General features: G+C 46.0%; 1 protein-coding gene across 1 annotated transcript in view; it reads left to right on the forward strand.

Annotated features, from left to right (window-relative positions):
* ARG1 (arginase 1) overlaps positions 1-17,750 on the forward strand; it is a 221,880-nt gene that overhangs the window by 89,981 nt on the left and 114,149 nt on the right. The window contains exon 4 of the mRNA XM_069234881.1: positions 16,459-16,618. Coding sequence (XP_069090982.1) covers positions 16,459-16,618 — 160 coding nt within the window. The remainder of the gene's footprint in view (positions 1-16,458; positions 16,619-17,750) is intronic.

Here is a 17,750-nt window from a genome sequence, read left to right on the forward strand (position 1 = left end):
TCCTACTGTTTGGCATCTAGTTAGCATTGACAAGGCTATTCTGGGTATCCTTCTCTCCCAGAGAAGCACTCTGGTGACCCTATCCACCCTGTAAAAGAAGGCATCTGGTACCGGATACAGGGTGTTCTGGAGGATGTATAGAAATTTGTGTAAGTAGATTATTTTACAGAGGGATGCTTGGCCCAGGAGGGAGAGCAGAAGCTTTCTCCACCTCGCTGCATATTTGCAATAAGCCTCTGAGACGTTCTTCAGATTCTCCTGCATAAGGACGTCTTTATTGAGCGTGATAGTGTGTCAGAACCTTGATAAGTAAACTTACAAGGAGACACGCCTAGGCCGATAAACCTTTTGACCACGTTGGGGGCTCTTACTAGTAATAGATATATTTTTGGCGTCACCAATCAATAGATCAATAATTTAACCAATAGTCACAATAACTAATGAACAAGTTAATTGCTTGCATTCAATAAGAATCAGTAAGTTGGACTCCATGACCTTTCAGTGTAGGGGAGGTTACACTACCAGAAGATACACCAGCTTATGACATAAAGGGGGAGAGGGGTGTTGCGCCATGTCTTTGGCTAAAACAATGGTGCAAAGCGACAGAGAAAGAAGGGTGCTTGGCATTTCCAGAGCACGGAACGTTCAACATAAGAATTTTGGAAAATTTGTGGAGGGTGTTAAATGAGCTAAAACCACCTCTGAGGCCAGCACAGTTTGAGGCGTTAGCAATTTGGGAATTGATGGCAATACGACAGCAGCAACAGAAATTTGAAAGGAGAATGAGGAAAGCAGAAAAGACACTAGCGGAGGCTAGATGGGATAGTGCACAGAGGGTTTGGAGGACAGAAACAATAATGGAGTTAGGATGTTTCCAGCAATAGCTCAAGAAGGAAGTCAAAGGAGGGAAAGCTGCTTGTAAACTGACAAAAGCTCTTCTAAAGGCAAAGAGGCTAAGAAGCCCTGGTCAGAGATGGATGACTCAGACGATGATGAGATCAGTTATTGAATGATCGACCACCGCCATATGCAATAGACGACAACAGACCGAGTACTACAGGCCCTGTAAGTTCAACTCAGAACAAGGTGACAGCAAATCCGGTACAGGTTAGTCCTGTATCGACACCGGTCCCGGTGCAGAGTAGTATTAGTATGTCCACTGCTCCAGAGATGCAACTTCAGTTACAGCCACCACAGGTTCAGAGACTTTATCCTGATGTCCCAATACCAGAGACTACCACAAACTTGATGGTGCCGTCAGATCCGGCCAAAGCTTAATCAGATTGATCCAACCCCACCTTTACTGCCCCAGGCACAGCAACAGATAATTCTGAATCACACTTCGGTCACAGGACCACAGTCAGCCATGGTGCCAGTAATGAACCAGAATATGGGAGTTAATGCTCCACAGGTTTTGGGAAACAGGCAGCCGCCAGCCACCATATCCTTGCCATCACGGTTGGTCCACCAGTACCATTGTATGCACAGGCGAAGCCTAGTGTATGTGATCAAGGAATAATGACCCAAGAGAATGCAAGAGGAGGGTTTGTAGGGAGCTCTCAAGGGGTGACTCCAGTGGAACCGACATTCGACAGGTCTAGGTCTTTATTAGACTTCAGTCCGATTTGGGCTCCTTCAGATGCCATGAGACAATCAGGTCTGGGACTCCTGACTCTGCAGATCTCAAGTACAGACATACTGCAAACACTGCTAGTGCAGGCTGGGAATATCTCCTTGCAAGGTTTAACCGCGCAACAATTTAACAATTGGTTAGACAAGTTGAATTCACCACAGACTACTCCTGCAGCAGGAGGGAGGTCAGAAGGAGAAGAGTATCTGAATTTTGTGAGGTTGGGCATGGAGGCAAATGAACTAGTTGATGGAAGCATGGGAGTGAACAGGCTAGAATCATACACGGAAGCAGAATTGAGGTATTTGTGTCCAAAAATAACTAAAGAAGTGAGCAGGGTGCACCAGAGGTTGGCAAATTTGGCAGACAAATATGGAATAGACATAGACAATACCAAACATCTGAAGAGGAGTTACCGGTTAGACTTTGAACCTAATGATTTTGAACATATGAGATCTACTGGGATGAAGGCGCACCTTAAAGTAATATTGCAGAGTGCACAAGTTTGGGGACCCTTAGAGAAATGGGAAGGCAGATGGGCGAAGAAAAGAGATAAGAGGAAAGGTGATTGCATAGAGCAGCCAGCAAAGGCCTCACAGGATGTGGGTGCGGTAAAACTTTTACCGATGAGAGAGACGGCAGGAGGGGTCCTTGTCCATGTACAGTGGACTAGAGGTGATATCTTGTCTTTTACAAATGACTTTCCCAGGATAAGGGAGAAACCAATAGAGTGGTATCAGCAGACAGACAGGTTTGTGAAGCTTGCGAAATGTCTCTGGGAAGACCTGAATACTCTCTTTGAGATCATAGTTCCAGCTGATCTGTGGCTTGAGTGCAAGAGAAGTGTGGATTGGCCGTCTGCGGAACCGGCAAGGGATAGAGTCACAGGAGCACCGTCTCCTGAGGCGATGAGATACTACTATAAGGTGATTCAGTTCTTGAAACAGAGGGTTTCACCGCAGAATGTTGATTGTCAAAAGATTGACCGGACAGCACAGGAACCCAAAGAGTCGATGCATGCCTATTATGAGAGGTTGTTGAAAGAGTTCAAGAACTACAGCGGTACAGAGGTTGTTGAGGCGAAGGACATGAATCACCTTGTGTTCAGATTCGTTGAGGGATTGAGACCGGAGATTAGTCAGATGATTAAGAATCATTTGGTCTGTTGGCAAGCAAAGCCGATTGACGAGGTGTTGCAGTATGCAAAGTACTGTGGTGACGAGATTGAGTTGAAGCAGAGGAAGCTGAAGGAGAAAGTGATGATGATGCAAATTAAAGCAGCACAGTCAGGTATGCAGGGAGGTTGTCTACAACAGATGGTGCAACAGCCGCAATGAAACAGGATGTTTCAGGCGCAAGTGAGAGGGAGAGGTCGCAGAGGTTTTGTGAACAGAAGCACAGACTTGAATACTATAGTAGTTCAGAATGATGTGCAGGGGATGAAGAAGATGTTACCTTGTAATGCTTGCGGGGGCGTTGGACATTCAAAGCAGGAGTGACCGATGATGGTGCAGAGAGGGTGTCGTTCAACAAAGCAATGATGTCAGTGCTTTTCAAAACGTGAAGGGACCAAGGTTGAGAGGTCCTAATAAGAATTTTCAGAATAACATGATTCAGATGCAGGGTCTCCAACCCAGGCAGCAGGTGCAGATGCCACATGTACAGCCGATGCAGATGCAGCAAATGCAACAGCAGGTTTCTATGGTACCTAGACAGCAAATGCAATTGCCCTTAGCACCAATGGAACAGCAACAGGTGATGCTTCCTCAACAGGTCACAGGTCAAAGAATGAATCAAAGTAATGCAGTACAACAGCTCCCATTACGTGGTGAGAATGGAATAAATGATGAATGGTCGGATGAGAGTTCAGATAGTGAGGAGTGTAGGCTTGCAGCGTCCCTAGAAGTAGATCAGAAAGGGCCATATGTTCAAGGGAAGGTAATGGGTCACAAGGTTTCAATTCTGGTTGACACAGGAGCCACCCGCTCTACAGTTAGAAGTGCAGAGGTTCCGAAACTGCCCCTTTCGGGACTTACATTCAAGGTGGTAGGAGTGGCAAATCAGCTCCTGACTAACCTAATTACAGATCCGGTTCAAGTTGAGCTTGGCATTTTCTACGGAGGTTGCAGAGGTTTGTGGTTTGCGATTTGAGTCCCATGTCCCTACTGGGAAGAGACTTACTGTGCAAAACAAGGTGTTCAATCACCTGTTCCAGTGAGGGAATTGAGGTTCAGACAAACAGTGATGATGAAGGAGATGAGGAGCAGATTTCAGAGACTGAAACAGAGACCACGGATGATTAACTTCTTCCCAATGTTCACAGTGACTGATCTGCCAGCAGATTTGCAGGGGACAGTCCAAGAGAAGGTGTGGGACTTGACAGGGAAAGAAGTAGGACTGATAAAAGGAGTAGAACAAGTCAAAGTCAATGTAAAGCCAAATGCTGTGTTTCCCCAGGTACCGCAGTACCATATGGCGCAAGATGTCCTTACAAAGGTGGCGCAATTACCTCCTTCAAGACAGGGAGTCTTGAAGAAGGTGATGAGCAGTCCATGTAACTGAACAATAATGGGGCTGAGAAAGCCTTGTGGGAAAGTTTGAATTGTCCAAGACTTGGGAAAGATTAATGACATAGAGGTGAAGTGTTGCCCAGGTGTGCCAAATCCAGCTGTGATTATGTTCCAGGTTCCATGTGATACAGAGTGGTTCACAGTGGTTGAGTTGTCCCAAGCATTCTTTTCTGTGCCTCTTTATGAGGACAGCCAATTTCTTTTCAGTTTCAAATTCCTGGATAAGGTTTACAATTGGTGTTGAATTCCTCAAGGGTTTTCGGAATCACCTTCCATCTTCAATCAGATACTGAAGAAAGATTTGGAGTCATTAGAATTGCCTTTCCAATCGACTCTAGTGCAGTACATTGATGATTTGTTGATTGCATCCAAAACAAGGGATGAGTGCAAGTATCATTTGATTGCCTTACTGAACCATTTGGGAAAGAACGGGCACAAGGTGTCCCCAAAGAAGTTGCAATATTGTCAGAAAGAGGTGAAATACTTGGGTCATCAAATTGAGAAAGGGTTGAGGAAGTTATCCAGGGAGAGGGTTACTGCCCTGTTACAGATGAATCCCCCAACGACACTGAGAGATGTTAGGATGTTTCAGGGAATGGTGGGCTACTGTCATCAGTGGATCCTGAATTTCTCAGTCATCTCCTAGCCATTGGTGAGACTGATGGTCAAGGAAGGGTCAGATGTCATAGTGTTGTCAGAGAAGGAAATGAAGGTGTTTACTGAACTGAAGGAGAGCATATGCAGGGCTCCAGCTTTAGGTATGCCTGATTACACAAAGCCTTTTGTTCTGTTTTGTCATGAACGTGATGCATGTTCTTTGTCTGTCTTGACCCAGGTCCATGGAGGTGTAAACTGACCAGTAGCATATTTTTCAGATATTTTGGACCCAGTTGCAGCAGCCATACCGGGTTGTCTGCGTGCAGTAGCAGCAGTTGGTCAAAGCCTCACACAGTGTGAAGGCATAGTGATGGGACATCCTTTAACAGTCATGGTCCCTCATCTCCGTTAATCTCATTAACAATCAATCTCATTAGCAAATATTCAAACTTGTAATTAAAACACAATTAATCAAAGTATAGAGCATATACGCCCAGCATTAACATGTCATTAGTAAGAAACAGTTTCGCAAGTTACAATGATACGTAATTTAACAAAGCAAGAATTCAGTAATTTGTCTATTTGTGTCAGATTTTGGTGAACACCTTAACTAACTTCAAATTAGCATCGGCATGTTGGGCTTCATGCAAAACAATTCAGCAAACACAAATTTAGAAAACAACTAACTCTGGCCTCTATCAAAAGAGCAGTTGGTACCTAGAAAGAAAGGCAAACAGACAATTACAATTTTCATCAGATAGTTACCCCTCCAACGAATCAGCAATCAGCGTCAGTCTTCGTCCTCAGGACATCAGTCGATTCAGCATCAGCAAGAACAGGACAGGGCAAAGTCTCAATATGGCATAGCTAAGAATAAGGCATTTCCCTCATAAGGAGGAGAAGTAAGTATCAGGTAAGGATTAAATAGAGGATGGTTAAGGTATCAGAACAGCAAAGTCTCAAAGAATTATGGCAAAGTATGACTTAAGGCAAAATGTCAGAATAAAGGCAAAAATGTCCCAATAATAGCTGATTTCTCCTCGGGTCATGCTGTTATATCAAAACTGTTGAACTAGCCCTTAATTCCCTATTGGATCAATTTTGGTGCATCATTATCTCTGTCCAATAATTCTCCACGCACCTTACTAGAATCTTCCGCAGAGCACAGTTCTCATGCAGTTGATTGGCTCCTTTAATTGACGTCTTCATCGGTTGGAATGTCAGGTAAGAAAAGTTACACTTTATGCTCCAGTCAGTAGTCCCATTGGCTTCTCCTAGTCTAGGCAGCCTTGCACCTGTTACGAATTAAACTGTTGCATTCGGCAAGAATGTCTCCCTGAGCAAGTCGGGTCCCATGAGAAAGAATCTACTACGGCTACACACACATATCTCTAGCTTCTGGAAAAGTACAGCGTTGTGTCCTTCTGGAAGATAGCACATAGCACGTTCGAAAAACACAGTTTAAAATGAGACCAGGCAGATAGGCACAGACCCTTGCTAACTAAGGCCTAGTGATTAATTTAGCAAAACCCCAATACATGACTCTAATTATAATGTGCTAATACAAATCCATACATTAGTACATGATTAATTAATTATTAATTAGTTTAATTAGTCTTCGTGTACATTTGGTGGCCACTCCCCGTGGGCACATTTCAAACGCACATATTATCTTCTACATTAACACATTTTCTATGCAGCTTCATTACACAATGTATTGTAAGCTTTTCACGTTAATATTGATTTTAAAGGTCACACTCCAACAAATGTTACAAACATATCCAAGTAGCGGAACCCCCGGGTTACCCACCAAAGGGGGCAATTCCCCTCCTCTGTCAGGGTCCCCATCCCTATCGGAAAGCCCACTGATTTGTGGAAGTTGATACAGAGCCCCGCATAGGACCCAAAGATATGAAGGATTTCCAGGATCTTCTGCACTGATTGTTGGGGGTCCGCCAGGTAGAGAAGAATATCATCTGCATACAGTGAGATTACATCCTCCCAATCCATTTCCCATTGAAGACCCCTGATCAACGGGTCCACCCTGATCCATGATGCTAGGGATTCAAGGGCCACTGCGAACAGCATAGGGGATAGTGGGCAGCCCTTTTGAGTTCCCCTGAACGGTCCTAAGCATCAAGAGAGGGCCACATTTTCTCAGACCCTCGCCGTTGAGTCCCTATACAGGAGTCTGATCCAGGATCGACTGAACCTTCATTTGCTGTGAAGTAATTGGTAGTCTTCTTAGTGACCATCACTTTTATCTCCCTGTCAATCAGCACCCATGTATCATGTTTCCATATTATCGTCCGACTAGGGACCCCCATGTGTACCCTGCTGAGCAGTGGTGAGCGATCCGATATGCCCTGGGGGAAGAAAGGTCTTGTCAGAGTAGCTAGTCATCTGGCATGGGGGCACCAGAATGCAGTCCAATCTGGACATCACCCCTAATGACTTGGTTGCATGCGAGTATTGGTGTGTGTCTGGGTTTGTCGCCCGGCCCAGGTCAATCATGCTTATATGGTCCACAAAGTTGGCCAGCCTCTTGTCAGTTCTCGCTCGGTCCTCTGATCTCGCCACTCTGTCCATGTCCACCTGTAAGGTCAAATTGAGATCCCCACCAATAATGCTTAAGACATCCAGGTAAGTCCTCAGCCAGGCCCCCATGTGTTCCAAACCCATGGATTGTAACCCCGGGGGGAAGATACCATGACCCATTGACCACATCCTCCTCGTAGCACCGGCCGTGGTTTGCGGCCTGACAGCCATGTTTATGCAGATGATTTCCAGTGGCAGAGAAGGTCTAATCAGAATTTTCACCCCCCCAAGCCTTTTGTGAATCCCTCCTGTGGCAATATTTTGTACCTGCCTCTACCCAGAAAGCCACATTTGTTACCCAGGAGATGGGTTTCTTTTAACAGGATTATGTCCGGGTCATGTCTAAGGAGGTATTTTCTCACCACCCCTCTCTTGAGTTTGTCCCCTAGGCCATTTACATTCCATGAGAGAAGCTTCAGGGTTAGGCCTCTATTCAGAGCCTCGTTCCTCTCATCCTCTATTGGTCGTTAGAGTCATTAGTGAATCTGTCTGTACTTGCCCCGCTGCATTCTTGATAGTTTGTCCATGTTCTTGTTGAACAATATCCCCTACCCCAAACCCCCTCATCCCAATCAGCTCGTGCTGTAGGCTCCAAACTACCCACCACACACCAACACCTGAGATGCCTATAGCCCCATTGGTGTGAACACAAAGTAAGCCAAGCCATGTGACACATTATGTATCTATAGCAGGCACTCAGGTGGGCATTAATGCGTGAGGGTTTGGCCCTCCTGCGTCCTCAACTCCTTCCACAACAGGCTGTTCAGGATTTAAGTAACCCCAGTCCATCTAGTTCCTCTCCATTTATTTCATCATTACTGGCATCCCACCGAACAGGTCTGCTCTCATCAGGCTCACTATTGACCCCTTCTCAGGCTCTTCTGGCAAGGATTCAAGGGAAGAGTGCTCTTGGTCCTCCGAGGTTTGTTATAGTTCCATCCACGTAGCGCTCACTGGTATTGTGCATGTGCGTTGCACCTCCGTCACCACCCTTGCCTGCTTTGTCTTTGTTTGTGCCTTCAAAGCAGCTGCCCTCGGCTGTCAGTGGGCCTTCTTTTTCGATCTGTGTTCTGCCCAGACCTCTTGCTCCGGTGGTCGGTCGCATCTTTTGCTCTCCAGCCGTGTCCATGCCTCTCTAGCAGAGGTGAAGAAGTGGGTTTGGTCTCGGTCCTCCACACAAAGCTTGGCTGGAAACAAGAGCGCATATTTCAGACCAAGTGTCCTTAGTTGCTGTTTCACGGCTCTGAAGGTTTCTCGCTGGCGTAGAGCCATCTGGGTATAATCTGGTATATATTCACTGCTCTCCCATCACCTTGCCAGGGGCCATGGGCTCAGTTTCAAAGGAGTATGTTGTCCCTGTCCCAGTAATTTAGAAGATGCACCACCACTGTTCTTCAGGGTGCTGCTGGTTTTGGTGGGGTCCCCCGGCACTCTATGGGCTCTTTCGACCCTAAAGAGCTTGGAGGCCTTACCTCCCAGGACTTCTTGTAGGAGCCATGTTTCCATGTGGAGTTCCATACTAGGCCCTTTACTGCGTTCGGGAAAACCCACTACTCAGATGTTTTTTTGGCAGGAGCGGCCTTCTGTGTCTTCGACTATGTCGCGGAGCTTTCCCACTTCATGCTTCAGGGATTGCAGTTGTTCATTTTGGTCTGTGACCATGGGGTGTATCAGCTGTACAGCTTTCTCGGTTTCTCCCACCCTGTGTGTCAGCTTGTGATGGCCTGATCTCAGCACGCCCAGGTCCATGGCCACCGCATCAATCTTGTTCTCCAGCGCCGATTTGGTGTCCACTGTGGCCACTAGTATGGCAGCTGTGTGAACCTCCAGCCCCACCCCAGGCACAGGCCAGGCCGGCTGCATCCCAGTCTTCAGGTGCCACTATGCAGATGGTGGCTGGCTGGGTCATGATTGCTTGTTGCGCACCATTGTACATGTGGTTTTATTGTCTGGTGTGCCCAGGTCATCACTATGCTGGTTGGGGAAACTATGGGCAGCCGTCTTGCACCAGGGGCTACCTTCAACCCTAAGCAGGGCTGGTCGTACACCACTCTGGCTCCCCCTGCACTGAGGCAATTCCTCTGCTCAGCTCAAGGGGCACACCCGGGCTGCCTCACCAACCAGGCCCCCACACAGGGGCCAACTGTGCTCCCTAGCTGGCACAATCACCCCCCACTCTCCTCGAAGGCACTTGCCATCTGCGGAAATGTCAGAATGGTAAGGAGGTGGCTCCTCTGTGTCCTATACACCCGATGATCAGGGAAGGCCCAGACCGGGAAGGAGGTGGTACAGAGATCCAGCACTCAGCTTCTGTGCCATTGGCACCCATCTGCAGGACCCCCATTCTCAATATCGCCTGGCCGCGATGTGGTGGATTCTTAATGTGGTGCCCAATCCCCCCTTCAGCGCCGCCGACCAGCATCTCCCATTCCGTGAGACCGGGAAGCTCATTCACACCAGTCTCAGCTGCACACAAGCGTGGTCTAGGTGACTGCAAGGGCATATGACCCCTGGTTCAGTTCCTAGAGGTAAGATCCAGGTACCAGTGGGCACCTCTCTTAACGAGGATAGTCATGCTTAAAGATGGTGTCAGACAAGGGGGTCCCACTTTGGAGGAACAGTCCTCCGCCACCTCGTGCGGGCATCTCCTGCCTCCCCTCCTCAAAGCTGTATGTGGGACAATGAGGTCGAGTAGAGAATAAGCTGCTGTGGGGCTGAGTCGGAGGGAAGCGACAGCCCCTGCCAGTACACACTTCTTCCGGTCCCCAGGCACCAGGATCGTCGGCCACTGCAGCGCGGGTGGCTACTTCTGCCCCCCGCTCACAGCTACGGCCTTCATTGTGCGCAGTGGGCCGCCGCCCCTTCTCCGCGGGGCTTGCTGCACACAGCCCACAATGTCGGTCAGCTTCAAACTGGCCCCCATGGGCCTCCTGGGGTCCTCCATAGGGTGGCTACCCATCTGCAAATTTTGCGGTCTGCCTGTGATTTCGCCCTGCCATCTGTTGTCCGTGATGAAAGGCTTAACAGACAGCAGTTGTTCGTAATTTTAGCCTTTCACCAAAAGGACAACGGACACAGCAGGGCGAAATTACAGGCAGATTAGTTTCCCCAGCTGTGTTGAAAGGCAGGGTGTCCCCTGTGCTGAGGGAGGGAGGGGCAAACAGATAAGAAACAGATCTTCTTGCCAGGGTGTCTCCTTCCCTAAAGAAATGCAAATGTGGGCAACTGGTAAATTTGCAAATGCAAAGGGGCTTGAAAACCTGCATTGACTTTAACCAAAGGAGTCACTTGAAGCTTTCTGATGGCAAAGATATTTTCTTTTAGAGAGGTACTGTAAGGGTGTTACAAGGTGAGCTCTGTGGTGTGTGGTTTTAATGGAGTATTATAAAAAATGTTAGTACTAGGTATAAACTGTATATTATTCAAATCTGTATTTGAGAGGTACTTTTTTTTATTTAACCAAAATGTATTTGAGCATTTTGTAGCAGCCTATATTAGATGTAATTGTATTTATGCAGCGCTTACTACCCCTCACAAGGGATCGAATGCATGTTTAAAATAAGGACTTACACATTCACAGTTCTTTCAGGGACCGCCGTGCCTCGTAGTAATAACAAACATTGGCAAAGCCAATAGGTCTGGTCCATGCAAAAGTAATTGGCTTTGTCAATGTGTTTAGCCATGTTATACACCAGAGTAACTGCTGTTCAGCATGGCTAAATGTTAGTGGCATAGTGGTGTGGAGTAAAGTGGCATAAGAGCAGTTGCATAGAGCCCAGTGGTGCAGAGTACAATGCAGTGGGGTACAGTGCTGTTGTTTAGAGTGCATTGGCGTAGAATGCAGTGGTTTAGAGTGCAGTGGCACGGAGTGGCGAGGGACAGAGTAGATTGGCAAAGAGTGCAGTGGAGTAGAGTGGCATACAATAGAGTGGCAGAGAGTGTAGTAGTGTAGAGTGGTGCAGTGGCATAGAGTGCAGAGTAGACTTGCATGGCAGAGAGCGCAGTGACGCAGTGTAGAGAGGTGCAGTGCAGAATAGAGTATAGTGCTGTAGAGTGCAGTCGCGTAGAGTGGAGTGATGCAGAGTAGAGTGGCATAGATTGCAGTGACATAGAATGCAGTGGCATAGAATGAAGTTGTACAGAGTATATTGGTGTACAGAGCAGTGGTGGAGAGTGCAATGTTACAGAGTAGCGTGTCAGTGCAGTGATGTAGAGTGGCACAGAGAGCAGTGGCGTAGAGTACAGTGGTGCAGAGTAGAAGGCAGTGGCGTACAGTGCAGTTGTTTAAAGTGCATTGGCGCAGAGTGCAGTGGCATAGAGTGCCATGGGGTAGAGTAGCATAGAGTGCAGTGGAGTAGAGTGGCATACAATAGAGTGGCAGAGAGTGCAGTAATGCAGAGTGGTGCAGTGTCATAGAGTGCAGAGTAGACTCATGTGGCATAGAGTGCAGTGGTGTAAAATGGTGCAGAGTGGAGTATTGTAGAGTGGTGCAGTGCAGCGTAGAGTATAGTGCCCAGACTGCAGTGGCATTGAGTACAGTGGCATAGAATGCAGTAGTACAGAGTAGAATGGGGTAGAGTGCAGTGTTGCAGAGTAGAGTGTCAGTGCAGTGGTGTAGAGTGGTACAGAGAACAGTGGCATATAGTACAGTGATGCAGAGCAAAAGGCAGTGGCATACAGTGCAGTTGTTTAGAGTGCACTGGTGTAGAGTGCAGTGACATAGAGTGGCATGGGGCAGAGTAGAGTGGCATAGAGTTCAGTGGTCAGAGTGGTATAGAGTGCAGTGGCGTATAATAGATTGTTTCAGAGTAGAGTGCAATTGCATAGAGTGGAGAGGTACAGGGTAGAGTGCAGTGGCATAGAATGCAGTGGCACAGAGTGCAGTGGCATTAAGTAGATGTATTCACAGTAGGGTGAAGTGGCTTAGAGTGGAGAGGTGCAGAGTAGAGTGGAGTTGCATAGAGTGGCATAGAGTGTGGTGGCATAGAGTAAAGTGGTGTAGAGTGCCATGGCATACGGTGTAGAGGTGCAGAGTAGATTACAGTGGCATACAGTGTGTTGATGTAGTGCAGGGGCATAGAGTTGAGTGTTACAGAGGGAAGTGCACTAGCATGGAGTGTATTAGCTTAAAGTGCAGTGGCGTACTGTGCAGTGTTGCAGAGTGGCATAGAGTGGAGGTGTGCGGCTAGATTGGTGTTGCGTAGACTGTAGTGGTATAGCGTGCAGAGGAGCAGAGCGCAGTGGTGTAGATAGGCATAAAATGCATTGGCATAGAGTAGAGTGGTACAGAGAAGAGTAGAGGGGCATACCGTGAAGTAGCATAGAGTGCAGAGGCAAAATGTGGAGTTGTTCAGAATGGAGAAGAGTGCAGTGCAGTGGCATGGAGTAGCGTAAAGTGGAATGATACGGAGTAGGGTGCAGTGGTGTGGAGTGTTGCAGAGTGGAGTGGAGTGTGCATGGTGTGGTAACACAGCCATGACAGACAGCACATTTGTGGTTGAAATGACCATTACATTTGCACAGATATACAGTTTTTCAAATCAAAATATACTGTGCACAGACAATGATGTGTGGAAATTGCATCACCTAATGCAATGATTTTTTTTAATCATGTAAAGGTATTTGTTTCCAGCACAGTTCAGAATTAACAAAAATGTGCTTCATTTGAACTCCTAATTCTGATATATTCTGAAGTTTATTTAAATGTTGTCATGTGATAGAAAAAACTATTTCGTAACCCCAGTATACAGCAAGATTTTCGCATAAATCCTCTCACTTTGAAGTCAGAGAAAGTAAAGTGAACACCGAAGACAGAGCCTGACATTTGACTTTGTTCTTTGAATGCACAGCAAATGTGATGAGATAAGAACAAGATTTACAGTCCTGTTTACATAAAGAGAGCACTCAGAAGGATACTGTAAATAAGGTTTTAGAAGGGAATGAACAAACTCAAGCTGCATAGCCTAAAACAAATAAAGCCATCAAATTGAAAGCAACAAAATGTGAGTTACAAACCACAAGGCCAATGGCAAGCAACGGGCGGAATGCATTCACAAGGAAGCACTATGAATGTACTTAAGGTGACAGCCGTGGGACACTTTGCGGGGAAAGTCCAGTATTTTAGTCCAGTCCACATCTTGCAGAGGTTTGGCCACATCAATCACCCAGGTAGTATGATGAGAAGACCTGGAGTGGCTTCCATGTTGCAGGAAAGGTCTGTACACCCATTCTATCAGTTTGCCACCAGTTCCTATGGCGTAGAGCTTCTGGCACACCTCTTGTAGGGTTAGTGCTAGGTGGCAGACATGAAATAAGGCAATTTATGATCATTTAAGGTGGTAGTAAGTAAGGAGTTGACTGGAGTGAAGATGGTAGTCTGCCACAAGGGTTTGGAAATTTAGTAACTCGCCGTCCAGAAACAAATCCCCCAATTTTAAGATACCTGCAGCATGCCACTGATGGGGATGCTCTGAGCACAGCCGTACTGTCAAAGGTATTGCAGGAGCATAGGGTTTCTTCATGTCAGTGAGTTTACAGGTTCTAGCAAGGCAAGAGAAAGCTGTGCGTGATAAACCCAGATGGTGATCCATAGAATGGACAGTAGGAATTAATGACCAGTGCATTACGCCTTCCTTAACAGTCTTTACTGGTAAACCCCATCTCATGCAGGGAGGTGGGCAGAAAGCCAGCGAGCCACCCATTGGACCTGTGCAGCTGAATAATAGCATTCTAAGTCCAGAAGACCTAATCCACTGCAGTCATAGGTAGCTTTAGAGTGGAAAGAGCTACCCAACGGCGCCACAGCGATCAAATCAGATGAGTGGCATGTATGAAGAAGGAATGAAGGATGAGCAGGGGAAGGTTTGCAAAATAATACTATCATTGGGGTCACACACCATCTTCACTAGTGCCACGTGGCCCACTACAGAAAGCAGAAGAGAAGACCAAAAAGCAAACTGGGCTTGGAGGGACTGTGATGCTTTGCCGAGATTTCCAACCTGCAAATCAGTGTTAGAATGGTAGATATTAATCACTAGGTATCAAACGGTAACTGGTTATTAGTTCAATCTGAGATCTAATTGTATATAAAGGGGAAAACAGTGCCATATGTTAAAGAAACACTAATTACATTTTAAAATTCTTACATTTTGTTTGTGCAATTTACATCCCAAATATTTTGAAGATTCTATGAGCACTTGACACTTAGGAATAACCCAGATCACTAGTTTGACTTTTGCTCAATTTCAAAACCATTTAAAGACATGGACAAAGCAGGTAAGTGCCTTGCACAACCTTGCAAGGGGTCTGGCCCCTGCTCACCATTCACAAGCACGGACAGCGGACCATTGCACCATAAGAGTTTGCCAAGTTGGATGGGTGTTGCTTGTTCAACCACTTGACAGTTGCTCTTCTGTTTTTCTCCTGTGTGCAGAGACAACTCCCCAGGTTTTCAATACCTTTCGTTAGTCTTAGTGGACCCATCTTGTCTGATTTTAGGAATTGTCCCACCTTGTTCTTCTCTTACTTATTTTTCCAGTTCTTAGCAACATCTTTAAAATATTTGTCGTGGATCTCCCATTTGATCTCGATTTTATCCTTCTCTTTTATTATCTTTCATTGGTAGTCCACGCTCCCATTTCTGAGATAAATGTAGAGTCCTAGACATACACTCTAGTGCTGTGAGACTACAGACAAGTTGTGGGTACCTCACATCCTGACATTAGGATGTAAGACTGTCACCCACGCCATCTGCCCTGCCTCTTTCATTTTTTTTTAGGTTGAAAGTCTATGGGCAGTTGGGGTAAGCCAGATGTGTTTGTTCAATTTGTTTAAACTAGCATAAGGTTAATTACCTTAATGTTTCCCAAACTGTTTACCAGGGTTTTTAAAATGTTCAGAAAAATAATCAAAATGTTGCTGCTTCTTTCTCTTCATGAAAGATTGGGTAGATTTGGGTAGGGAAGATTGCCTTGCTGAAGCAGCAGTACTGAAGGGCATTAATTTACTACAGAACAAGAATGTAATGTGACACCTGAATGTAGCATACCAGGAGTTAATCACAAAAAGACCACAGGGAATAAATAGTGCTATGTTAAAAAAAAGAGTAAATAAATGCACTGCAACATAGTGAGGCATGGCCTTTTTTGCATGTGACTGTAAAACTGGCGTATGTTCTTGAATTTTTGTCCTGAATTTTGACCCTTTGTCCTGAATTTTTTACAGTCCTGTCCAAAATATACCTCAATGCCAGGTGATCACCCTAGTCCTCCACTGGTCCTGTGGGCCCAGTTTTGCCTTTGATTCAGCTCCCGTAAGGCAGGATCTATATGTTAAATAAGTTCACTGAGTTTCTAATTCATCACACGCTGAATTAATTGGCTGCAGGGACACATTGTACACCAAACACTTGTGCGATTTTCGAACTGCTAAATTAATTGTGTCAAAAAGTGAAAGTTAATGTTAAAACATCTTACAAATGTTAGAAAAATGGGAATATTTACTTTCTGGTGTACTACAGTTTCTCATTTTGGGAATAGAGGGATTATTTGGGGAAAATACAGTGTTAATGCTTCTAGAATGGGTTCCGAAATATTCCATTGAGGTTTGGGGGTGCAAGAGATTAGTCGGCTCACTTAATTTTGTAAAGGCAAAGAAGTGGCTTTTGGCACTTGTAGACTTTCCTCCTGCTCTCTGGATTTCAGTTGTAGAGTACACCACATGTTTGGTGTAGGGGCAAAGCACAATGCTGGCGCTATCCAAAGCACATTGAGAGATTCCTGTCCTTCCTCGTGTTGCAGAACCCATATTGCGGCACACATTGATGTTACCTCATTAATAATCACGAGGAGGCCCACAAGTTCCTCATTTCAAAGAACATTTTTTCCTCTTTGCTGCATTTGCACATTCAATTCAGGGCAAAGAACGGACCTGTAGCAATGGAGTACACAGCACTATGGTACCATCAGGTCAGTTGACAAACCTGGCGGAACACACTGTATGAAATCTAGATGTTGTAATGGACGCTTGTTTGTAAAAACATTTGTTATCTTTTTGTTTATTTAGCCTGGCAGTTGGCACAATCGCTGGTCATGCGAAGGTTCACCCTGATCTATGTGTGGTTTGGGTAGATGCCCATTCCGACATCAACACTCCGTTAACATCACCAAGTGGAAATCTTCATGGACAGCCTGTCTCTTTCCTTATAAAAGAACTAAAAAATCAGGTAAATGATTCACAATTTGATTTGATATGTACCCATTGAAACTAAGGATACTTTTTCGTACTACTTGACATGTTCCATGATTTTCAAGTTGTGTGTGTATTCTTTCAAGAAGGAGAGGAGCAGGGGCAGCTCCTCCATAAAGGTGGAAGAGCATTTCCCCCCGCCAGCAGCGGCAGCTGCAGAGCCGTTCAAAGAAAAGGATAATAAACTATGTTTATTATTCTTTTCTTTGAAAGGGGCTGGGCCACGGGGGTGATGTGCACTGAGGGGGAGTGCACATGTATGTTTGGCCGGCCGTCTCAGGCCGTCCAAACACATGCGCATAGGGCTCTCCCCAGCCCAGGAGCCAGCACAGGCTCCCAGTCTGCCTGGCAGCGCCCAGCGAGGGCGCTCCCAGCCAATCCTGACCCTGCTTTGAGCAGCATCAGGATTGGCCGCAGGGCAGGCTGGGGGTCTGTGCTTGCGTGCAGCGGCGATGCGGGAGAGAGGAGCAGCGTGCAGCGGAGGAGGTACATTTAAAAAAAAAAACATTTAAATATATTTAAATGTACTAATCCCCCCTGCTCACCACCCCACCACACCCTGCCCCCAGGAATCCCCACGAGCAATGACTGGAGAGGACCACCACTATATACGCAATGCATTGGATTGATCTTCAGCCAGACTAGCATCTACAGTTCATTCTAAATTACATCTAGCTAGTAGCAGAGATGTTGTCAATCACTCACAACTGTGCCACATATGTTCAAATGGCCCCATTTTCCTGAGGGTTAAAAAGAAAACTCATTCACCTTGGTGTAATCAAATAGTTATTCACACCACAACCTGGATATTCCAGAGCAAGAAACAAGTAGATTAAATGTTCTCGCCCCTTTTGGACCAATCATCACCCTGTGCATCTGGTTTATGTCCACCCACCATCCTCATGAATTCGTAGATCAGAAGAAATGCCACCTAAAAATCCATACTTTAAAGAAATTACATAAAAAGCTTTGTTTTCGAAGTTTGCACCCATCTTCACCAACACCAAATACATTTTGTGAAGTATTATGGAATTCGAACACACCAAATTTACCCCAAATTGACCGCTAAAAAGGTTAACTCGTGGTTTACATTCTTTCATGCTAGCAAC

The sequence above is a fragment of the Pleurodeles waltl genome, chromosome 5, assembly GCF_031143425.1.
Source record: "Pleurodeles waltl isolate 20211129_DDA chromosome 5, aPleWal1.hap1.20221129, whole genome shotgun sequence".
Classification (NCBI taxonomy): Eukaryota; Metazoa; Chordata; class Amphibia; order Caudata; family Salamandridae; genus Pleurodeles; species Pleurodeles waltl.